General features: G+C 32.6%; 1 protein-coding gene across 1 annotated transcript; it reads right to left on the bottom strand.

The window, feature by feature from the left end:
• Positions 1 to 24,903: 24,903 nt before the first annotated feature.
• On the bottom strand, positions 24,904 to 26,365 carry LOC149571409 (uncharacterized). The gene has a single exon (XM_089812935.1). The coding sequence runs from the start codon at positions 25,661 to 25,663 to the stop codon at positions 25,277 to 25,279; it is 387 nt and encodes a 128-aa protein (XP_089669061.1). The 5' UTR covers positions 25,664 to 26,365; the 3' UTR covers positions 24,904 to 25,276.
• Positions 26,366 to 26,608: the final 243 nt, after the last annotated feature.

Below are 26,608 nucleotides of genomic sequence, written 5' to 3'. Positions count from 1 at the left end.
TGCCCTTTTACTATTAAAATTTGGGCCAAAACATTCATATTCATAAGAGGCAAAAAAAAAATGGTCAATAACAAGGGCATATCACCCTACCCACTTCTTTGTCATCTCTTCCATTGATTGATTTGGAATGAAACTCCCACCACGTGTGGCAACTTTACATTTCTTTCCCTTCCTCCCTAGATTTTCTACAACCTCCCCACCTTACTTTGGCCTCATCTTGGTAAGTGACTTCCCCAAAGTCGATTTCATTTTCATTCTCCTCTCTTTTTACATAGGCTCCAATTCTTCCACCGCATTTTGTATGCACATAAAAAACTCTTGCTAATCTGAAATTGTTGCCTCAATCTACTTCTCTTTTGGTTTCATTGAGATTTATAGGATGAAGGGTTGAAATTTCCTTGACACTCCCTCCATAACCCTCCAAGGGTTGTCCATTTTCATTATTCTAACACCCAACTCAACTCTACCCACTATAGGAAGCATTCCTCTTGTCCATTTTGACCTAACACAAAGCTTCATTACCTTTCGAGCTTCCTCATGGGTTCCCAAACAAAGTGCCCATGCAAGAAAGAGGGACAAAATTTATAGGTAAGTTCATAGCCTTAGATAGATTTTCATATACTCTTCACCCAACATTTGCATAATTCAACCCCAAAATCTATCATCGTCAAGTTTGAACACTCATCTCAACCTTCAAACTATGATTTCATATTTGAAAGTCAATTGATTTGGAGAGTTGAGAAAGAAATTCACCTCCATCTTCTCTAATCTATTATTTTGCACTCCTTGCCAAGGTCACTTCCAACATGATTCCCCCAAACTCAAAACATAACAAAAATAAACTTTTAAAAAACAATTGGACACACTGTATGACTTCACTGCAACCTCAAGCCATGACACTGATATGATTGTTTGATGAGGGTTTCACAACCCATCATTCAGTAATATTCCACTCATATAAAAGCAATCCACTATTCAACATGCAATCCCCTAAAACCTTCTATGAATTCTTCCTTAGTCCAATTTGAAAGTGACACCCCCAAATTTGATAGCTTATATACAACATCATTTTCCTCCCACAATATATGAGAGACTTTGAATTCATAAAATACCTTTAAGAATGTAGTGCCTACCCCTAGTTTGAATTTTGTTTATTGCCGAACTCTTTTGGGCTAGTTTTATGATTTATGATTAGTTGCATTGTTTGGAGATTATCAGATATTGTTCCAAATTCAGTTAATTATGATGAGATTACTTGGTACTCTATACTTCATGTACGCATGATGATTATTACAATATTTTCAGTTATTGATGATGATTAGTTAGATAGATTATCATATGTGTTTTGTTATGGATACTTACCCCATATTTCATGTGTATGGTGTGTGTGTATTTGTTTTCTTTATGTATGGTGTTTCTGATGTGGTTAAGGAAGGGAGTTATAGTCACCTGCTAGTCGAGATCTACATGATGCACCACTTCCTGCCATTGCCTATTTAGCTTAATAGATATGTGTTTGTACATGCTTGGATTTTATGCAAATTGTAGGTACCTGGTATCGATTTCCCTGAATTTCCAGGATGAGCATACCCTATCGCATTATCTCAATGGTAAGAGAGGGGAGATAAATTCTTAAGTCCAAATCCTAACCTTCAAACCCATTTGTCCTAGAAAATTAGGACAAGTATCTATGTTGTTTACCTTTTGAATGCATCGAATGATGTTAATTCATGATTATAACCCTTTAGTTTGATCTTGTATGTGTTTTTCTATGATGGGTTTTCATATTTTGTCCTATTAGTCTTTGGTGATTTTTCTATTAATTAAGTCAAATTAAATGATTAAATTAAAGATTTAATTTAATGGAAAATTGTTATAATATTTAATTATATTTAATTAATTTGGAGAATTAATTAAATAAAAAGAATTAAATTTAAAGATAAAAGTTATAAGTTTAATTTTAGAACATGATAATATTTATTTAATTTAATAATAATATATTTAGAGTTCATTTTTAAATAAATGCTAAATATTATTATTATTTAAGTTAATAAATATTTTATCAATTAACGTTTTGAATATAAAGTAAAGCATGGAAAAGATATTAATTTATTAAAAGTTTTAAGATTGAATAAAGTGTGCATGAGATTAAAATTCAATAAATTAATTAAAGAGAAGTCAAGTGAAATTAAATAAAGTTATTTTATAATTTATAAGCATGTATGAAAAAGATAAAGGAAAGATAATAAGGAGTGAAATTAAATAAAGTTATTTTATATTTTATAAATCTACATGAAAAAGATAAAGGAAAGATAATAAAGAGTTAAAGTTTGGTGAGCAAGGAGTCATCTCGGGTGATCACACAATTAGTGCCCCAATTTTAGGAGAGAACTCCTTATCACCAATTGAGGGTTCATTTTCAAGAGACAACAAATTTTGGAAGAAGGCATTTTTGGAAGAGAGAAGGTTTTGAGAGGAGAAATTTTTCTCACAAATATTTTTGGGCATATCAATTAGCATCAAAGTCCAGGTAGATTCTTGTGGTTAATGTGTGCAGTTAACTATGCTATTTCTTTTCCTGTCTTCTTCGTGACTATCAAATGGTTATCTAAATAATTCTTTGTGACATGTGTTCCAATATTGTGAATGTCTGGTATGCATGTTGATTCTTCTATATACGTAGAGATTGAAAAATCAATTAGAAACCCTCATTTTGTAGATGGAAGAAATTTGTATAGGGAGGGTTTGAAATAAATAGAAGTTTTAAATTGGAAATTTGAATGGTTGACTATATTCTTCCTATCAGACTAAAATTGCAAATGTTTATAAGAAAAAATATATTTTAAAAATTATTATATTGAATGAGGTTTGTTATTTAAAAATTTTATTTGAAAAAGCAATTAATAAAGAAAAATATTATATATATAAAAGTTGGGAGGCGGGGCTGTGACACCCCCACCCCCCACCTTACCTACGATGGTAGCCTATATAAGTTGCACGGCAGGCCTACTACCATGGCAACAAGTACGCCTGTTGTCCATGGTAGCAGGGTTGTCATGACTGCAATGACTTGCAATTTAAATCGTAAGGAAATTTATTTATTTTTTATTTTATTATTGTAACTAATAAAAGTTAATTAATATTTTAGGCAATAGCCTACAACGCAACGATAACTTGTGAGCCTCTCATGTGGGAGGTCTTGGGTTCAAATTTGCTTAACACATAAAAATAATTAATTACAATAAAAAATAATAATTGATCTAGGCTTCAACTGTTTACAGATCCAAAAAAAAAAGTTAATTAATATTTTTATTAAAAAGTTTATTAATTATTATTTATTTTTAAAAAGTATTTTATTAATAATTAATAATTTTAAATTTTAAATTATTAATTATTATTAATTTTATTTATTATTTTATTATTTTTTAATAAATTTAATAAATAATTATATATAATTTTTTTAATGAAATTATGGATTAATTTAATTAAGTTTAATTGAAAATAAGAGTTATTTATTAGTGTGGTAAATTTATTTAATTATTAATAATAAATTTGATTTTAATGAAATTGTAAATTATTTTATTTAAAATCAATGAGAATTATTTTAATAATTTAAATAAATAAATAATTACCCTTTGATTGTTTTTTGAAAATTGACTTTAAATATAACTAGGGTAGGTTCTATATTTATTCAATTAAATGAATAGGTTAACTTGTATGGTAAATTAAGAATCTTATGTACTCAAAACATACATTGAAACAAAAACTGAAACCTTACATTTAAATCAATGATATGTTTTCAAAATCAAACCAAACTATGAAACCTACACTTTGTTAGTTGTATGTTGTCTATGTTTTGGGTTTTGGGTTGACTAGAGTGTTGACCAGTTTAGGAGATCTACCAGAGGCTTGGGGGTTCTATGATTGTGATGTTATGTTGAGTTGATCTTTGATCTTTCAAACTCAACAATGGTAATGTGTTGGTATGCTCTATGATGAGTTTGTATTTATTGCTCATTATTGCTTTCCATGTTCTTATGTGAAGCTGAGGTGAATGTTATGACATATTTAACTTAACCATTTTGAGTCTTCGATCAGTAGTTTTGGGATGCTTTCCAATTGCTCGTAGAGAACTGATGTGTTATTGTGAATTGTCTTTTGATGCTTTCCACTCACTTGTATAGGACTGAGGTGATTTTATATGATTCTTTGGCTTATACTTTTATGAGCCTAGGGTAGGTAATATGTATGTTAAGTTGGGAAGTGGCTTGCAATGGAGGTCAGGACCCAAAGTGGTTGCCAAGGTGACCCATTGTAAGTAGTTTAATAAGTAATAACATTTCATTAAATGGGTTTAACATGAATTAATAAGATATTGGTACAACAGAAAGTCACTAAGGGGCTGGAGGATTAAAAGACTAGTTGGGTAACCTTAGAGTTGACTCGTTAGTATGCCTTGTTAGTACAAAAGGATACTAGTGCCGCATAGGGTCACTAAGGGGCTAAAGGATTAAAAGACTAGCTAGGTAACCCTAGCATTGATTCATGTGATGACACTTGCCCACTAGTAGTATAGATTTCCTACATGTCTATGTTTGCCTCTAGGTCTAGATGTTGAATTTATTTGTAACCTTTGAGTTAGATTACTTTTAGGGTTTCCTTGACTTAGAGGTTACTTTTGATAATTTGGATTGTTGTCATGTTTGGGACTTGAAACTATCTCCTCAATGTGGTGGGAGTGGGCCATTTAAGTTCCACATGGTTGGGTGGTAGTGCTTTTTACTCTTACCATTAAGATTTGTCCGTTGATACCATGGCTGGAGTTTCCTTATCTGCATTTCCTTTCTTTCTATTTCTATGTATTATGATGGATGGTTGTGCCTTTACGATGGATAGTTATATCTTTATGATAGATGGTTTCACTTATTGTATTGTACTTTGTATTATGGATCCGAAAGGGATGATGTAATCTATTTTATAAATGTATATTCTTTTAGCCTTTCATACCCTATAACATGTACAGTGGATGATTAAGCATTCTAAATTTTATGGCCAAGTGGCATTCGGAACAAATGTATATTATTTAAATGGACTTTGGACTTTTAATTATTCTTTTATGTGGATGTGGCATTTGTTAGACTTAGTTTTAATTAAAATTTAAATATGACTCAAAGCCTTGGGATCCTTAAGGAATGTAATCTATTATGTTTGCTTCTATATGATTGTATGTTATTGCTTTCACTACTTTATGCTTGATGTGTATGTTAATATTTCTTTTTTTAAAATAAAAAATGTTTTTGCAAACTTAGTAAAACTATAGGTTAATTCTTTTGGATCCCTTGGCGGGATGTTACAAAGAGCATCTTAATCCTTTAGTTTTTTTTTTTCAAATGCCATGTACTTCTTGATTCACCTTTAGTTACTCCATTGATAATGATTTGTGAGTCCCCTTCCAAGTGTAGTTTCATCACCCTCATTTTCTTTGCCATTTTGATAGCTAGAAAAACATCCAAACTCTATGCTTCATTATATGTGCCTACTAGTAACCTCTTTGCTCTAATCATCTATATATTACCTAAATCATCCATTCCTAAGTAGCTAGTCCTAGATGATCCTAAGGTGCCCTTTGAGGCCCCATCAAAATTGATCTTAATCTGCCTTTTATCTAGAGGTCTCCAAAATTGATGTCGAACCTTGACCGAAAGAGGTTGAACCCTCAAAGGCTTGTTAACAAGCATTTAAGTTAGTTTGAAACTTTAGACAATATAAAATTATTTAATACTTACTTTAATATGCATAATTTTACATTCATCAAATTTTGTTATGATAAGTCAAATTTCTTGTAAACTTTTAATTTATTTTCATGGAGTTCAAAATTTAAAGTTTTTGGTCTAAATTTTAGATATCATCGTCATTCCACCAACCACATCCTTATCAAAATGTCAAACATATCAAAAAAATTAATTTGATGATTACTAATCACCCAGGTGTAATTAATTTTTTTATATTAAATTTATAAATAAATTATTGTTACTTTTTTTTATAAAAATATCTTACTTTAATAAAAGTCACTAATAAATCATTATTATCTAATAGTCAAAATAGGTCATTTGTCAATGGGCCCTTGATCTACCAGTGAAGTTGAAAGGTTCTGAAACAGCCCACTAGAGATCAAGTCTTGCTAATTGTAAAACTCCCAACATAAAAAAGGAACTAAATGTATGGTAAAAACATTTCACTAGTGAAATAATCACAAAGACTCATACTTGTATTAGTCTGTAAGATCCTAAGCCTTCATCGTCAATAGTATTGAATTCAACTGAAAAATGAAAACATAAATTTTTCCAATAACATAAGAACATTAACTTTAACAAATTAAATGTGATGAATTATATTCTCTCATTAAGAAGCCCAACCTAAGATTAACTATTATTTTCTTCTGAGTTCAAGTAGACTTGAATCCAAGACCTTCCAAATTAGAAGCTCACAATTTGCTCTTACCTCCAAAATTTACAAAAAAAATTAAAAAAGAGTAGACCCATTATTATTATTAAAATAAAATGGGAAGAAGGTGAAGGAGGAGAATAAGATGCAAAGGAGACATGTCATTTTTACTTATTGGTAAGTAAAAATGATGTCAAAATCTAGAGTATAAAAATATGTCATAACATAACATTAATGAATATTTTATAACACAAAGAGTTTCAAATATGGAATTGAAATGTAAATATCAAAAGTATAAATTTTTCAAACTCTAATACAAATAAGGAATCCTAAAAGAAGACTATGTTGCAAGTTGTTAGAGATAAATAAGAAATTAGGAAAGTTATAGCAAAAGGGGTAAGATAGAGAAAGAGGATGGGAGAAATGTGTATTGTGTATGAGAGAGAAGAGGGATGTGTAGGAATAGATAGAGAGTGAGTTGGCATATATAAGAATATTAAAGAGGATAAGTAGTGAGATATAAGAGGATGAGAGGAAAATCCAAATAATGGAAACTTTGTGATATACTTATCAATGGAAAAATTACTTAGTCGACCTTCCCTATCTCTACGACATATGCATTGCACACTAAGGTGTGATTTCTAGCAATAATTTAGTCAACAAAAATTATAGACCTTGAATACAAAACAAAAACATAGATATATGGTGGGTATTACACTACTACAACATTGTTTTTCTCCTTGATCATTTCTTTCAAAGCTTTAAATTCAATCACTAATGTTGGTAAAGGTGTTGCACACTTTATATAAAATATTTAATTTTATAAAGTTGTGGCACACCGTAAAGTGAGACAACACACTTTGGTTGGTGTAATATATATGTAGGTAAATGTGTGTAATATATATGTAATGCATTAAATTTGGATTTAAATCCTTAAAGGTTGCGATTGGTCTTGTAAATAAAGTCAAACTTACCTACCCTCCAAAATATCACTTGCAAACATTGATTAGATAAATTACTAAGTTATCAATATAATAAATTTTGATGATGCTTGCTTTCTTATATGTAAATAGTTTGGGAATGTAAATGTTGTTACGAAGCATATAAGTTTTATTGAAATGGCTTCAAGAATGACTTAAGTTTTCTTTGACAATATGGTGATTTCTTCCATTGTATTGCAATATTCTTATCTTGAATACATAAAGATTGGTGTTATAGCTTTCGTGGTTTTTCCTAAAAAACTTTGTGAGTTAAATATTGTGCCAAGTTTTTTACCATTGTTAAAGTATTTGAATTATAGTTTACTAAAAATATTTTCTTTAACAATAGTAGTATTTCATGTACATCTAGAGGTACAACCTAATAGCACATGAACCTTGCAATTCAACAAAGTTCCTAAAAGTTTTATTCAATTCTGGTCATACATGCATCAACCTAAACATCAATATAAATTCACACATGAAATAAAGTTAGGTTATGTCAAATCATACTCAAGCTTACTGTAGAAAAAATTAGAGCCACACAAAAGATAAGGCCCACAACTATAAAGGTGACTCAAAGTGACAATCAATATATTTTCAAGATGAAAGACCAAGAACCTTTAGAATTTAACACATGATACATCATTTCTCCATCATTATTTACAAAATAAATACCACTTTCAATTATTTTTAAATTTTGTAATTTAAGAATCATACTCTTATAATTATCTTATCTATATATTCAATATGTTTATTTGAATTTATATTAAAATATTGTATATATTTTACAAAATGATTATATTTGCAAGTCAAGTTCACTAGTCATTGTATTTGTTAAAATCAAGAGGATTAAAGAAACATATTGTGTAACATGTGAGCTTAACTAATTATTGTACATGTTTTCTTCACCCAGGAAAATATCTATATTTAATTATTAAAAGGTAAATCATTTTTTTACTTAACTCTTTAAAATTTAATTTTTTAATTATGCAAATAAAGTGTAAATGACATTAAGGTGATTTAACTTTTAATGATAAGTATTATTATCATGATGATGGATCAAAGAGAGTGATTAAAAATGTTGATGAAAAACTAAAATACAATGGAATCCAAAAGCAATGTCAAAAGTTTAAATAATAAAATATGAAAATCTTATATCATTAATAGTAAATTTTTAATATAATAGAGGACCATCACAACCCTCAAAATTTGAAACAATAGACATCATTTCTCCATCATTACTCACAAGATCAATATTTAGTCTTTAATCTCGATCTATAGTGATGAATCTGATTAGAGATAATGTCAATCTCTAAATGATGAATCTTAGCTTGTATGAACATACAGAACTTCAAATCTTTAATCTCGATCTATAGTGATGAATTTGATCAAAGATAATGTCAATATCTGAATGATGAATCTCGGCCTGTATGAACACACAAAACTTTGACCTACTATTGCAAATATAACTTGAATAACAACTTGTGAGAGTAAGTGACAATGTTGGATATCAATTTGCATTAGGTAGTGAACATATATTGATTTTGATGTCAATACCACAACAAATGATGCACGTGTGTGTGTGTGTGTGTGTGTGTGTAATTTTCAATAGAATCCTCTAAAGATCACTCATGATGTTTACATTCAAGAGTCATGATTTGTTTAGAGAATTAGTTAGTATTGGCTAACTAATTCTAGCTCATAGAAGATCTAATTAGTTAGATCTAATATTAACTAATTGCAATTGCTTTCAAAGTGATTGATCTGCAATACATAAATATATTTAAATTCATCTTAGATTGGTTTTCTTGGTATATGATATATATATATATAAAAATCTGTAGTCTCAAGAGATCTATCTAACACTAAACATTAACACTTCCTCTTAGATAGAGAAGAGAACTAAGATGAATTTTTAGATATCACCTTACTCGTAACATCAAGGAGTATATTTAGAATATCACATCTCATGACATTCATATACCCTAGTTATGCTATGTGCACTAACATCACATCACATGATGTCTATCATAACTCATCATGGTGTCTCACCATGATTATCTCATAAATAACATGATGATGTGTAAAGGTATCACATTTCATGATATTCATCAAAATGTTCTAGAGATACTACTATCATGATCTACATAAAGATATTGTGTCACATAATATCCATCATGATAGGAAACACTATAAAGTCATCACCTCACAATGTTTAATTAATACAAGTGTACGTTATCAAAAGATCATCACTTTATTGTAATGTACTTAGGAAGAGGGCACATACGTCATAGAGTCACACATATGAAAAAAAGACTTTACACATTAAGCATCTTTAGTATTTAATTTTACAAATAAAATAAATTGAGAGACTAAATCTCAATTACATTTCAACATACCAAGTTTCTTCCTAAAGTGTTCCACTTTAACTCTGGAAAGAGGCTTGGTGAGAATGTTTGCAATTTGATCAATAGCATTAATATACTCTAATTGAATTGCTTGCCTCTCTACCATATCTCTAACATAGTGAAAAGGAATTTCAATATGCTTGGATCAATCATGGAACACTGTAGTTTTAGATAGCTTGATACAACTTTGATTATCACATAGAATAGTAGTGGACTTTAGAGGTTTTCCAAATAGTCTCACAATCAACTTCCTAAGCCATATAGCTTCTTTAGTTCTCATAGCTGCTACAATATATTATGCTTCAGTAGAGCTTTGTGCAATGGAGGATTTATTTCTTCTTGTCCAAGAGATCATAGTGGATCCTAAATTGAAACAATACCCAGATGTGCTCTTCTGATCTACCAAACTGCCAGCCCAATTTAAATCTGTCAATCCATGTAAATCAAGATCAATCTTCTTGTATTTAAGGCCATATCCGGTATCTCAAAATATGTTTTGTAGCAACAAGATGAATTTCATGAGCTTCACACATGAACTGACTTAAGGCATTCAAAGTGTAGCATATATCAAGTCGAGTGTCACCCAAATACATGAGTGGCCCAATAATTTGTCTATAAAGTGTAGAATCTACAAATATAGATTTTGATGTAGATTATTTTAGTTTGTGCAAGTTTATCTCCATGGGAGTGGACATAGGTCTACAGTTTCACATTCCATATCTCTTAAGTATATCAAAAGTGTATTTTCCCTAATTTAGAAAGATATCGTCAGGTTTTTTTCATACTCCCAATCCTAGAAAGTAGTGTAGAATATCCAAATCTTTCATTTCAAATTCTGAAGTTAAATATGTTTTGCATTGAGCAATAGGGTGACCTTCTCCTATGAGTAATAGGTCATCAACATAAAGAATTAAAATTAGCATATCACCATTAATACATGTTTAAAATAGAGATTTGGATCAACAACATTTTTGGAGAATTTTAATCTCATGAGGTATTTGTCAATTCTTCCATACTAGGCTTGTGGAGCTTATTTAAGTCCATATAGAGCCTTCTTTAATTTGCATACATGAGATTCTATATTATGAACTATAAATCCTTTAGGTTGTTCAAGATAGACTTCTTCTTATATTGTTCCATTTAGAAATGCAGTCTTAACATCCATTTGATGAACCTTCCAACCTTTCGTTGCTACTATGGCTAACATAGCTCGAACAAAGGTATATTGAGCTACAGGTGAAAACATTTCCTCATAGTCAATGCCTTCTTTCTAAGAGTATCCTCAGGAAACAAAACATGCTTCAAGTATTTTTCTATGCTTCCATCTGCAACATGTTTAATTTTGAACAACCATTTGGAGGAAACAATTGATTTTCCATTTGGTCTAGGAACTATATCCCAAACATAATTCTTTAGAATGTAGTGATATTATTCTATCATAGCATCTTTCTAGGCTTATTGTTTGAGGGATTCATCAACATTGGTTGGTTCATATTCAATAACTTCACTCATTAATGCATTATATGTTAGTTTGTGGGGTCTTTTTCTTTCTCTGAATGTACCATCAGATGCTGCAAAGTTTTCAGCCTCCTTCACAATTTTTCTAGCCCAAAGTGGTTGTTTTCTTTTGTTGGAATTTTTATTTTCATCAAGACACTTGTTTTTAATCTTAGGTTCAAGCGGATTTTCATATAAGGTGTCTTCAACACATTCTAATTGAAATTTAGAAGTAGAACATATATCCTTGTTTATGATAGGATTTTGATTTTCTAACTCATCATAACTCTTTGCCCTTTTAAAGGCAATATCTTCCTCAAATATTACATCTTGACTTAGTTTTATTTCCTTTTGAAGTTTCACTATATCCCACAAAGATTCATTTTCTTCTGGAGGGTTCTAGTTTTGTTCTCTTCTCTTTGTGTACATGAATGTACATTAGGCAGCCAAAGATCCTTAGATGGCTTATGTCAGGTTTATGTCTGGTAAATGTCTCCTTGGGTGTCTTGTTATCAAGATGAGAATGAGGACATCTATTTTGAATATAAACAATTGCTCTAGATGCTTCTACCCAGAAAGAGGAATCTAGATTTTGGTCAAACATCATGGATTTTTTTGCCTCCACAATAGTTATATTTTTTCCTTTCAGCTACCCCATTTTGTTAAGGATCTTAGGGTACAATGAACACCCTCTTAATCCTTGAACTAGCACAATATTCTTCGAACAATTCTGAAGTGTATTATGTTTCATTGTTAGTTCTCAAGGTCTTGTTTTCTTTCCAGAGAAATTTTCAGTTAGAGCTTTGAACTCTTTGAATCTATTTAGGATTTCCTCGTATTCTTTACATTTTAGGAAATATATCCATGTTTTCCTTGAGAAATCATCTTTGAAGATTACATAGTATAGGGGCGTTGACATAGGTCCGTAGAAGTGCAAGTGGATTAGTTCCAATATATTTTTGGTTTTTCTTTAACTGGTGTGAAATAATCCTTTGGTATTTTTCCCTAGAGCACATCCTTTGCATGTTCCACAATGTGTTGAGTCTAGTTTAGGTAGTCTAGCTACCAATTTATCCATTGAGTATAAGGCTTGAAAGTGTATGTACCCTTATCTTTTATGCCAAATTTCATTTATTTCAAGAGATTCAAGAATGAGAGCTTGTTTAGGTTCAGTACACAGTTTATATAGATAACCTTTCCCTATTCCTATAGGTTTGGCTTTCTTAATTGTGATGAATTTGTGCCAAGCCAAAACTCTCCCATTTAGGAATGTGATTATGTATCCATTATCTTCAAGAGTCGATATAGATATTAAGTTTCTTTTGATTTTAGGTATGTATAGTACAACTTTTAGTAGGATTTCCATACGGATTCTAGTTTGATGGTACAGGTCCCTACACCTTTTATAGGATGTGCAGAATCATCTCCGATGGTCACTTCTTCATCAGTTTCTTCTACAATAGTTTTCATATTTTCTCGAAATCTTGTAGTATGTCTGGATGATCTGCTATCAATTACCCAGGTGCTTGATTTGTTTGATACTTGATTTGATAGTGTTGAACAAAATAAGAACTTCTCAAGTTTTTCTTGTGATTTTATTTTTCCAACATGGGCATAAGAAGCTTGTTTCTTTGTTCTTTCAAGATAGTTTACAACATAGTGCCCATATTGGTCACATCTAAACAATTCAACTTGTGAAGTATCTTTTCTATATTTTCATTTCCCATAAAAATTCTTCTTTCTTTTGAAGTTCTTCTTCTTTCCTTTCTTCTTCATATTTGTATTAAGAACTTATAAGTCTTCATCTAAGGATTTTTGTTTGATTTCTTTTGGTGATAGTCCGGCTTCTTCTTGTAGACAATCAGATCTTAGTCGGTCTAGTTTTGGTACTTTTGATCTTGCACTAATGCCTTGTTTGAATGGTTCCCATGAACTTGGGAGGCTACTTAGTGTTGTTAGAGATAATTCCTTACTGTCTATTTCATACCCAATGTTAGAAAATTGATCCCTTAACTCTATAATTCTCAGAAAGTAGGCATTTACAAATTCACCTTTGTTCATGCTTATGTGATTCAGTTGTGGTTTTAGTGCAAGATTTCTTCCGGTATTGGTTACCTCAAATGGGTTTTCTAAGGATTCAAGCATGAGGTATGCAGTTGTTTGTTTTGTTAGTTTGTGGTGACTGATCAAGAAAATATTGTACATACTTCATAAATTCTTTAGGGCTCAGGACATTTCCATGAAAAAAAAATTGGTACTATTCGTAGATTTTCCGTTCATAGATTCGCCACTAAAGTAATGGCTAATATTTGCCAATTTATGGATGGCATGTAGTAACCCTAAAGTGGTTTTTATACTTGTATATAAGGGCTTAGGCTTAGGGTTATTTAATATAGTTGTGATGCAAAATTGGTTCTTGCGGCGATATTGAGCTATAAGGGATTACAGATTGTAATCAAGTTGTAATCACTAGATCATAACAATATCAGACTTGTTGTTTGGTGGATGTAGCCCAGGGATTAGGTGAACCACATTAAATCTTGGTGCCTTGTGTTCTTTTCTATGTGATGTATTATTTTTTGTTATTGGTTATATTTGCATGTAATTGTTATTTCTGTCTGTGGTTTAATCCTAACAGGTGGTGTCAGAGTGAGGTTGTTTTTTCAATTGTTCTCTCCAGGGAATTCTCATGGTTCAGTGGGAGTCTCACAGTCAAGTGGGAGCCATGGTAGACAAGGGTAAGCTAAGAGTTGACAGGTTTAATGGGCAGAACTTCTAGTTATGGAAGATGCAAATGGAAGACTATCTTTATCAGAAGGATTTATGGAAGTTGTTGGAAGAAAAAGCCAAGAATTAGGAATCTATGTCAAATGATGAATAGGATATTTTAGATAGAAAGGCACTCAGAAGCATTTAGTTATTCCTGCCACCATCAGTGGCATTTAATTTTACAAAAGTGAAGATGACAGAAGAATTGATGCAAACCCTAGCAAAACTGTATGAAAAGCCCTCCACTTCAAACATGGTATTTCTCATGAAGCGTTTATTTAATATGAAAATGGTAGAAGGTGGATCTATTACATATTATTTAAATGAGTTTAATACTATTACTAGTCAACTATCTTTTGTGGATGTCAATTTTGATAAAGAAATTAAGGCTCTCCTGATTTTGTGTTATTTTCCTGAAAGCTGGAATGGCTTTGTAATTGTTGTGAGTAATTTTGTTCCTAGATCTAGTGCCTTAAAATATGATGATGTGATCGGTGTTGTTTTGAGTGAGGAAACTCATAGGAAAACCTCAAGCGGATCTACATTAGGAAGTTCTTTGAATGCACAAAGTAGGGGTAGAACGACTGAGAGAGGAAGTAATTTTGCAAATCATGAGAAATCAAGAGGAAAGTCAAAGGAAAGGAGGTCTCAATCGAAAGGACCGAATGACTACTAGTACTGTGGGAAACCAGGTCATAAAAAGAAAGATTGTTGAAACCGAAAGAAAAATGAAGGAGATAAATCAGATGGAGACAAGGAGGTAAATGAGGTAAGTGAAAAATTTGAAGAGGATACTTTGCTTCTGTCTTTAGAAAGTGTTAATGATTCATGAGTTTTGGATTATGGTGCTTCATTTCATGCTACACCTCATAAAGGTTATTTCATTGATTATGTCCAAGGGGATTTTGGACTTGTTTATTTTTGGAGTAATGAACCCTATCAAATTGTTGGAAAGGGAAAAATTAAGATTAAGTTGTAGAATGGGAATCATTGGCTACTACATGAGGTAAGACATGTTCCAAGGCTAAGTAGGAATTTAATTTCAATAGGGAAACTTGGTGATGAGGGTTGTGTAGTTACTTTTAATGATAAAAATTGGAAGGTTTCAAAAGGTTCCCTTGTAGTAGCAAAAGGTGTGAAAGTAGGAATCTTATATCTTTGTACAAGTCATATTGTTCCTTCTACTTTAATTGTTTTAGAGAAAAATGAATGTTCAGGAACAATTGTTGTAGATGAGCAAGGAGAACAAATAGTTGTTGTGAATTCTGATATAGCGTTGTGGCACAACAGACTTGGGCACATGAGTGAGAAAGGTATGAAAGTACTTCATTCAAAGAAAGTTTTACCAAGTCTAAAATGTGTTAATATGGATTTTTATGAAAGTTGTGTGTATGGAAAACAAAAGAGAGTGAGTTTTGTAAAGACTAGGAAGGAAAACAAAAAGGAGAAATTATAGCTTGTACATACCAATGTATGGGGACCGGCTCAGGTATCTTCTCTTGAAGGCTCTCATTATTATGTTACATTTATTGATGACGCAACTAGAAAAGTATTGGTTTATTTCCTTAGACAAAAATTTGATGTATTTCAAACTTTTAAGAAATGGAAATGCTTGGTTGAAAATTAGACTATTAAGAAATTAAAATGTCTCAGATCTGATAATGGTGGTGAGTATTGTAGTCATGAATTTGAAGATTATCTAATAGTATTTGTAGACAAAAAACTATTCCAAGGACTCCACATGAAAATGGAGTGGCTGAATGTATGAATAGGACTATAATGGAGTGCGCAAGGAGCATGAGGTTGCATGTTGGGTTGCCCTTACACATGTGGGTGGAGGTTGTCAATACTATTGTATATTTGATTAATAGAGGTCCTTCTACTCCTTTGGGTTGTGTCATTCCAGAGGAAGCATGGACTAGTAAGAAGGTGAGTTATTCTTTTCTCAAAACCTTCGGTTGTGAAGCATTTTCTCACATAGATTCTGAAAATAGAACCAAGTTAGAAGCTAAGTCAAAGAAATGTGTATTTGGATATGGCATTAATGAATTTGGTTATAGGCTTTTGGATTTTGAAAATCATAAAAATTTTAAGAAGTCGGGGTGTCATATTCAATGAGACAAAGTTTTACAAAGATTTGTTGCAGCAACATGAGAAGAAAGAAGATGATTATGTAGTGTTGGGTGATACTCCAAAAGCTGATGTTCCAGCCATTCCTCATGATGTGCAACAACCGCAACAAAAAATACCACACACATTGGTGAATGTTAGATGGTCAACAAGGCAAATTAGACCTCCAAAAAGATTCTCTCCCTCTTTGTATTCTATTTTACTTACTGATGTTGGTGAACCTAAAAGTTATGATGAAGTTGTGTAGGTGGATACTAAGATTCAGTGGGAGTCTGCAATGAAAGAAGAAATGGACTCTTTGCTAAAGAATAAGACATGGGATTTGTGTAAGTTGCCTGCAAGTAAAAAGGCTTTACAGAATAAGTGGGTTTACAAGTTGAAAAAAGATAAGAAAATATTTAAAGCCAAGTTAGTTGTAAAAGGATTTGCACAGAAAAAGGGAATTGATTTTGATGAGATACTTTCTCCTATTGTTAAGATGACTTCTATCCATACTGTTTTAAGTCTTGTGGCTACTGAAGATTTGCATTTAGAGCAACTTGATGTTACAACAACCTTCCTTCATGGTGATTTGGATGAAGAGATATATATGGCTCAGCCATAGGGATTTACGGTCAAAGGTAATGAGAACTTAGTGTGCAAATTGAAGAAATGTTTATATGGCTTGACGCAAGCACCTCGGCAATGGTATCTGAAATTTGACAATTTTATGCATGAGCATGGTTACAATAGGTGTCATTTAGATCACTTTGTTTACTTTAAGAGGTTGGATGATGACAACTACATTATTTTATGTTTATATGTTGATGATATGCTTGTCGCTAAGTCTAGCATGGATCACATTAAGGGGTTGAAACACCAATTAGCACATGCATTTGCTATGAAGGATTTGGGGGCAGAAAAACAAATCTTTGGTATGAAGATTTGTAGAGATAGGAAGAACATAACATTGATGCTATCTCTAGCTAATTATGTGGAGAAGGTGTTGCAACATTTCTCTATGGTGAATGCTAAAGCTGTCAGTACACCATTACCTAGTCATTTGAAGTTGACTAAGGAGATGTGTCCCAAGACACAAGAAGAAGAGGATAAGATGTCCAAGGTACCCTATATGTTTCAGCTATAGGAAGCTTGATGTATGTTATGGTATATACTAGGCCAGATATTGCACATGTAGTGGGAGTCGTTAGCAGGTATATGAGTCATCCAGGAATTGAGCATTGGAATGTCGTCAAATGGATTCTCAGATATTTGAGAGGAACATCCAACAAGTGTTTACACTTTGGGGGCTCTACTACTGATTTACAAGGCTATGTTGACTCAGATTTGGCAAGGGATATTGATACTAGGTGGAGTACTACAGGTTATGTCTTTACTATTGGTGGGGCAGCCATGAGCAAGGTTTCTAGGTTACAAAAGGTTAATGCTTTATCCACTACAAAGGCAGAGTATGTAGCTGCTACAGAGGTGGCCAAGGAGATGATATGGCTTCAGTTCTTCTTGGAAGAATTGGGACATCCTCAGAAGGATAATTATTTGTTCACAGATAGTCAAAGTGTCATTCATCTTGCAAAGAATTTAGCTCTACATTGAAAGACCAAACACATCCAGTTACGGTACCATTTCATTTGGTCAATTCTGGAGGATGGACAGTTAAAGCTAGAGAAGATACATACAAATGATACTCCAGCAGATATGTTAACAAAGGTAGTAACAAGGGAGAAGCTAAACTCCTCTTCAGCTTTAGTTGGTTTTCTAGATTGAACATGAATAAAAGAATAGCAGAGTCCAGGGTGGTTTGATCCAGTGGGAGCCCCATGTAGTGGCAGTATTACTACAGGATCAGTCTCCAAGTGGAAGATTGTTGTTTAGTGTAGAGCCTGATCAGTCCCCAAGTGGGAGATTGTTAGTTTGTATTGACTAATCAGGAAAGTACTATACATACTTCATAAAAAAAAATTGGTACCATTCGTAGATTCGCCACTAAAGTAATGGCTAATATTCGCCAATTTATGGCTGACATGTAGTAACCCTAAAGTGGTTTAATACTTGTATAAATGAGCTTAGGGTTAGGGTTGTTTTATATAGTTGTGATGCGAAATTGGTTCTTGTGGCGGTATTGAGCTATAAGGGATTACAGATTGTAATCAGGTTGTAATCACTAGAGCATAAAAATATCAGACTTTTTGTTTGGTGGACGTAGCCTAGGGATTGGGTGAACCATGTTAAATCTTGGTGCATTGTGTTCTTTTCTGTGTGATCTATTATTTTCTGTTATTGGTTATATTTGCATGTGTAATTGTTATTTTTGTTTGTGGTTTAATCCTAACATGTTTTGCTAGAATAGACACAATGTGATTCCTTACAGAATCCACTATTAATTTCATGGCTTTCTTATTGTTTGCAATCCATTGTGATTTTTCTAACTCATTCTCAAGCTCAGTACTTTTTATTTTAACAAATGAATCTATTTTGTTTTCATCTAATACCATCATGATTCGTAGCTTCCATGATATGAAGTTATTGGCTCCTTCAAGATGATCCTCGAGTCTTATTGCACTTGTCATTTTGAAGGATGAATTTTATAAGTTAAAGGAATGCAATCTAAATTCTCTAGTTTAACTTTGGGTTTATTATAACCATAGCTCTAATACCATGTAATTGAATTAAAATTATATCAGACAGTTTGTAGAAGCACGGTCTACTGAGAATATAGTCTTTGAATCTTTAATCTTGATCTGCAGTGATGAATCTGATTAGAGATAATGTCAACCTCTCAATGATGAATCTCGACTTGTATGAACACATAGAACTTTGACATGCTATTGCAAATATAAATTGAATAACAACTTGTGAGAATAAGTGACAATGTTGGATATCGATCTATTGTAGGTAATGAACATATATTGATTTTGATGTCAATACGAAAATAAATGATGCACACACACACACACACACACACACACACACACACACACACACACACACACACACACATATCATCTTGAATAGATGCCTCTCAAGATTGGTCATGATCTTTCCATTCAAGAATCATGATTTGTTTAGAGAATTAGTATTGACTAACTAATTCGATCTCATACAAGATTTGATTGATTATTTAATACTAACTAATCGTGACTACTTTCAAATTTATCAATCTACAATGCATAAGTGTATCGAATTTCATCTTAGATGTGTTTGGTTGGTATCCGATTATATATTATAATCTGTAGTCTTAGGATATCTACCCGACGCTAAACATTAACATATTGTGATTGGTGATACTAGTACAACACACCTAAACTCAAAAAAGTTCAAGCCCACAATCATAATGGTCCATCAAGAGTTTGATGTTGAGGGAGGACAATAACAACCCCACCACTTAACCAACACACTATATGGTGAGCTCTAAATATTTTAAACATTATAATATATTTAACCAATTAATTATTACTATAGAAAAGGTGTACCAATAATAATGTTTCTCAAGACCAACAAAATTAAAACATGTTGTGTACAACATATGACCTTATGTAATAAATATACATTTTATGTCTTTCACCTATCAAAATATCTAAATATGCTTTATTATATTGGAAATCAAGTAAAAAAATATTTTTATTTTTTATATGTAATTTATGAGGAAATTTTATTAGTATCAAATTAATTTATTACATATACTGTCATCGTGACTTCATAAATTCAAAATTTAACCAACTTACTAAACTATAATTTTACAACATGGCCTTATAGGCTTTATCAAACAACATACTACTATCTATGATTATCCATCTTCATTAGATAGCATGCCATGTCATCTATACACATTATGCTTTATCTAAGACATACTAAAATATGCCCTTTTACTATTAAAAGTTGGACCAAAACATTCATATTCATAAGAAGCAAAAATAAAATGGTCAATAAAAAGGGCATATCGCCCTACCCATTTCTTTGTCATCTCTTTCCTTGATTCATTTGGAATGAAAACCCCACCACATGCGGTGACTCTACATTTCTTTCTCTTCCTCCCTGGATTTCTACAACCTCCCCACCTTACTTTGGCCTCAGCTTGGTAATTGACTTCCCTAAAGTTGATTTCATTTTCATTCTCCTCTCTTTTTACATAGGCTCCAATTCTTTCACTGTATTTTGTATGCACATAAAAAAATCTTGATAATCCCACCTTATTGCCTCATTATACTTCTCTTTTGGTTTCATTAAGCTCTATAGGATGAAGGGTTGAAATTTCCTTGATGCTTCCTCCATAACTCTCCAAGGGTTGTCCCTTTTCATTAGTCTAACACCCAACTCAACTCTACCCACTATGGGAAGCGTTCCTCCCACCCATTCCGACCTAACACAAAATCTCATTGCCTTTAGAGCTTCCTCATGGCTTCCCAAACAAATTTCCCCTGCAAGGAAGAGGGACAAAATTTACAGGTTAGTTCATAGCCTTAGGTAGATTTTCATGTACTCTTCACCCAACATTTGCATAACACAACCCCAAAATCTATCATTGTCAAGTTTGAACACTCATCTCAACCTTCAAACTATGATTTCACATCTGAAAGTCAATTGATTTGGAGAGTTGAGAAAGAAATTCACCTCCATCTTCTCTAATCTATCACTTTTCACTCCTCACCAAGGTCGCTTCCAACATGATTCCCCCAAACTCAAAACATAACAAACATAAACTTTAAAAAAAAGTATGGACACACCGTATGACTTCACCGCAACCTTAAGCCATGACATTGATATGATTGAGGGGTTCATAACTCATCATTCAATAATATTCCACTCGTGCAAAAGCAATCCACTATGCAACATGCAATCCCCTAAAACCTTCTATGAATTCTTCCTTAGTCCAATTTGAAAGTGACACCCCCAAAATTGATAGCTTGTATACAAATCATTTGCCTCCCGCAATATACGAGAGACTTTGAACATACCTCAAATGCCTCTAAGAGCATCTTAATCCTTTAGATTTATTTTTTCAAATGTCATGTACGTCTTGATTCACCTTTAGTTACTCCATTGATAATGATTTGTGAGTCCCTTTCCAAGTGTAGTTTCATCACCCTCATTTTCTTTGCCATTTTGATTGATAGAAAAACATTCAAACTCTATGCTTCATTATATGTGCCTACCAATAGCCTCTCTGCCCTAATCATCTGTATATTACCTAAATCATCCATTCCTGTGTAGCTAGTCCTAGATGATCCCAAGGTGCCCTTTGAGACCCCGTCAAAATTGATCTTAATTTGCCCTTTATCTAGAGGTCTCCAAAATTGATGTCAAACCTTGACCAAAAAGAGGTTGAACCCTCAAAGGATCGTTAACAAGCATTTATATTAGTTTGAAACTTTAGACAATATAAAAATATTTAATATTTACTTTAATATGCATAATTTTACATTCATCAAATTTTGTAATGATAAGTCAAATTTCTTGTAAACTTTTAATTTATTTTCATGGAGTTAAAAATTTGAAGTGTTTAATCCAAATTTTAGATATCAATGTCATTCCACCAACCACATCCTTATCAAAATGTCAAACAGATCAAAAAATTAAATTTGATACTTACTAATCACTATAAGAGCATCTTAATCCTTCATATTTATTTTTTCAAATGTCGTATACTTCTTGATTCACCTTTAGTTACTCCATTGATAATGATTTGTGAGTCCCTTTCCAAGTGTAGTTTCATCACCCTCATTTTCTTTGCCATTTTGATTGCTAGAAAAACATCCAAACTCTATGCTTCATTATATATGCCTACTAGTAGCCTCTCTGCTCTAATCATATGTATATTACCTAAATCATCCATTCCTGTGTAGCTAGTCCCAGATGATCCCAAGGTGCCCTTTGAGACCCCGTCAAAATTGATCTTAATCTGCCCTTTATCTAGAGGTCTCTAAAATTGATGTCGAACCTTGACCAAAAGAGGTTGAACCCTCAAAGGACTGTTAACAAGCATTTATATTAGTTTGAAACTCTAGACAATATAAAAATATTTAATATTTACTTTAATATGCATAATTTTACATTCATCAAATTTTGTAATGATAAGTCAAATTTCTTGTAAACTTTTAATTTATTTTCATGGAATTAAAAATTTGAAGTGTTTAGTCCAATTTTTAGATATCAACGTCATTACACCAACCACATCCTTATCAAATTGTCAAACATATTGAAAAATTAAATTTGATACTTACTAATCACCAGGGTGCAATTAATTTTTTTTATATACAATTTATAATTAAAATATTGTTACTTTTTTTATACAAATATTTTATTTTAATAAAAGTCACTAATAAATTGTTATTATCTAATAGTCAAAATAGGTCATTTGTCAATGAGCCCTTGATCTACCAGTGAAGTTGAAAGGTTTTGAAAGAGCCCACTACAAATTGAATGTGATGAATTCTACTCTCATTAAGAAGCCGAACCTGAAATTAACTATTATTGTCTTGTGAATTCAAGTAGACTTGAATCCAAGACTTTCCAAATTAAAAGCTCACAATTTGCTCTTACCTCCAAAATAAAAATAAAAATGTGTGGACCCATTATTAAAATAAATACTTCTACCTAGATGTTGTCGTAGGCAAGGGACCCAACTGCCTCGCCACCTTTTGAAAGCACTGAATATCCGGGGTTTCAAGAAGCGTGTGGGATTCGATACCAATGATTTATAGATGCATCCACTACCACACTCATAGTTGTCGCACCCACTTAATTATTAGTGGGGATCAATACTTCCAACAAAATGCCAGCACTTTCTGAAAAACAAATGCAATAAATAAAGGTAGATAGCCGAAATACAGCACTAACCATAAACTCTTACGACCCATTTAACGTAATCTTCTCCCAAAAGCACATGCGACATTTTGACCAAACGAATCATACATCGGTATTCAGGCCATGGCCTCTACGTTTTTACTCCCCAACTGTTTCCCTGCAACTGCAACAACCATTGAAAGGTTAAAAAGTTGCACTTTTAGGGTTGTGATTTAATTGTTTTCTTCAGTTGGCAAGAATGATGATGTGTTTCTTCAATCACGGTGAGGTTTTAAAACGTTTTAGATTATTAAGGATATATATATATATATATATATATATATATATATATATATATATATATGACATAATGGATTTTTTTTATTATACAATTTTAAGGATTTTATATGACATAATGGATGAGACTGGAGTAAGGTCCTATTTGGTCGGGGAAAATGAAATTGTCGCATAATCAGGTTATCTTATAATCAGGTTTTCGGAAATCTGGTTTTGTGGTTTGGAAAGACAATGATCTGTTTGGTTGACATGGAAGATGAATATGACGTGGACCCCACAATATTATTAAAAAAATTGTCATAAAATTCAAAACCTGGTTTTAATTTCGAATTCCACCTTTTTATTGGAAGAGACATCTTCCAATTTTTGACCAAAAGTGGAAGATGAAATTGAAAACCAGGTCATAATTTTAACCAACCAAACACCCATGTTTTTCTACAAAACCTGGTTTTAACCCTGATAACCTGGTTTTGGCCCTCGTCTTCCAAAAACCAAACAGGGCCTAATAAGGGAAGAAATTCAGCAGCTATCAGAATAACTTAGGACAACTATAATTCTAAATGTTTGCGTGAATATTTCTATATAGGTAAATGAAGAACTTAAAGCTAAAGTTTGGGTGGTCACAAAAAAATTAGAACTATCTACACAAATAGATCACTCAACCAAAAAAGCTAAAAAATGATCAACTATTAAATATGTGATCTACTATTAATGCATATGTTGAGGTCTATTAGTACATGTATTATTATTTTGTATTTTGTTGTGAAATCTTATTACATTATCAACTATTTCGATTATGGGCAAAAGCCTAATTGACGGATTAACTATAAAAAATAAATAATATCTATAACATTACCCTTTGATAATTGGGCCACCTAGTGGGTCTCTTCTTCTAACTTATACGGTCATTGATTTTTGGTTATTTCAAAAAACAAGAAAAAAATGTTCAACTGGATAACTTTTAATTTCATCTGAGATTATTTTCGAATTTTGCTTTGGAATTAGAATTATAACAGATCAAGAGGGAAAGTTTTCATAATCCATGATTAAAAATAAGAGAGCAAAGTCGGACTAGAAGAAACACAACCTCTCGATCTCGTATTTCTTGTGGTAGATTATAGAGATTGATCGAATCATTAAATAAATAAATAAACTTTAGCAACTGAGATCTCATTCTAAACCGTATAAATTGCATCTCTACTGGTTTCAACTGAATTTATTTTATCAGTCATTTGAGATCAAACTTGTTCATCTAGCATTAAAAATGAAAGTGTGAACTCCATAGTTTATCATTAGAAATAAAATCAAGTGTGCAAGAAAAAACTGTAAACCTTCTTTTGCTCCTACTTCTCACTACAGATTTTAGAAACTACTTACAGACCTGAAATCAGAAAGAAACAAACTATTCACAGCTATCCACAATAACATTAATAACATCATAAACTATGGAAATCACATCTCCAAGCAGAAATCGTTTCATTCCAAGCCATCCACAAAATAACATCATAAGCTATGGAAATCACATCTCCAAGCAGAAGACGTTTCATTCCAAATCATCCACAGCAGAGAACGCCAAAGGTAAGAACAGTGCACCATCATTAGCCAATAATTTTTCCGCCATTGCATTATTTAGAAACACCGTCTTATTCAAGGAAATACTACAGTTGAGCAACCCTCATGAGGTGTTTTATCTGTACAGAGGGTAAAATCCTCTTTACCTTCAACAACAAAGCACGAATAGAAAGACAGAAAAGCAGCAAAAGGGCAGAGAAAATAGTTGCCATGATTTGACATGCAAAAGCATCTCGGAACATTTTGAGAAAGCTCAGAGATCCACATATCAGAAAGATAGGGATCCCTAAAAGCCCCTTTGAAGAAAAATCTCATAAAGACATGAAATCCCTTAAAGAAAATCTCACTAGTGCCCTTGAAAGAAGATCTTAGAAGAACTTTTAGGGCCTTAGAGAAGATCTACATAGCCCTCAACTCCTGCATGTTGCCCTGGCCCTGGACCATGAGAGTCCTGTAGATTTCCACCAACATTTTAGGATCATACTCCTTAACACACCTCTGCCCAAACGGATCGCTATAAAGCCCTGACATGTCCGAAGAGAAAACGCTGCTATTTGCCACACCGAGCATCATCTGCACATAAGCATCTCTCAGCTTGATCAGAAAACGCTTGGGATTGAACCACCTGAGCTTCAATCTAGTCAGCCGCTTCAGCCTCCAAATCCGCCGCTTCTGAGACCCCATTTTGGCCACTCTCATCCGCCGCCGCCGCCGACTGGCGGCGGAATTGAGCCTCTGGTATTTCCTCCTCTGAACATAGCACTTCACAGAATCATAAAACCCCATAATGCCTTCAAAGTTCGAACAAAAAAATCCCCCAAATCAATAAATATACACTCCAACGCACTTTCAGACCGCCATAAAAGCGGAACCCGCAGAACTTAAATCAAAAAGGAATTTCAAAACGCCCTCTATGACCTAATCTACAAGATCCCTTTTCACGAAGCACCGACCTATGAAATAGGCGAATCTGTACGAATTCAGACCATTTTATCAAGAAACGAAGCAAATTTGTGAGCTATTTTATCAAAAAACGAAGTGAATTTGTGAGCTTCTTTATAGATTAATCTGGTCCACAATTGGGGATTTGTAGGTAATCCCCAAATGCTGCAGATGAATTTGGCAGAGAAGGCACTTTATGCTGCCTTTTAAAGGTACTTGATGAATGCAATGCTGGATCTGGGAAGATGGTTTTTGTAAGCGGTTTTGTGTTGTGCTTATCTCTCCACCTAAACTCTGTCTAATCACGGAGTACAGTGTTGCAGAGGAGAGCATTAATGGTGGGGAGTGCGAATTTCAGATGTGGAGCCCGCGTGAGATTTGTGTCTCGGAGTGTGTGATCAAATCGATTTAAACTTCAGAAGAAAAATATTCGGATTTTTTTGGGGCTGAATGGGAGGAGGTACCTACCGAAAACGGTGGGTGGGGTTCGCCATTCAGGGCTTGAATTTGAAGGGCCATCGCTGGTTTTGAGTTGTCATGATTGAGATTATCTAGTTTATCAATTTTATTTTTTTTCAATTTATACGGAATTTGAAAGTTTTATAAGATTCTTGTAGTGTTCTAACCGAATTATTGTTGAAAGAGATGTTGTATGTTAAATTTTTTAAGTTAGGTATGGCTCGTTTGTAGTATAATTGGATGTTTTTTTAATAAGGAGCCATAGTAGTCTCATATTACTATTATCCATGTAGATAGATATATAGATTGTCCACCCTTTAGATTTAAAAT

Source organism: Cupressus sempervirens, chromosome 2 (genome assembly GCF_028749045.1).
Source record: "Cupressus sempervirens isolate cs-2001-9-10 chromosome 2, ASM2874904v1, whole genome shotgun sequence".
In the NCBI taxonomy this organism is placed as follows: Eukaryota; Viridiplantae; Streptophyta; class Pinopsida; order Cupressales; family Cupressaceae; genus Cupressus; species Cupressus sempervirens.
The sequence above is the reverse complement of the archived record's forward strand: the minus strand, read 5'-3'. Positions and strand labels throughout refer to the sequence as shown.

What these genes read in the sequence shown, in the direction of transcription:
- LOC149571409 (XM_089812935.1), bottom strand. Translation starts at nt 25,663, where the DNA reads ATGGGGTTTTATGATTCTGTGAAGTGCTATGTTCAGAGGAGGAAATAC.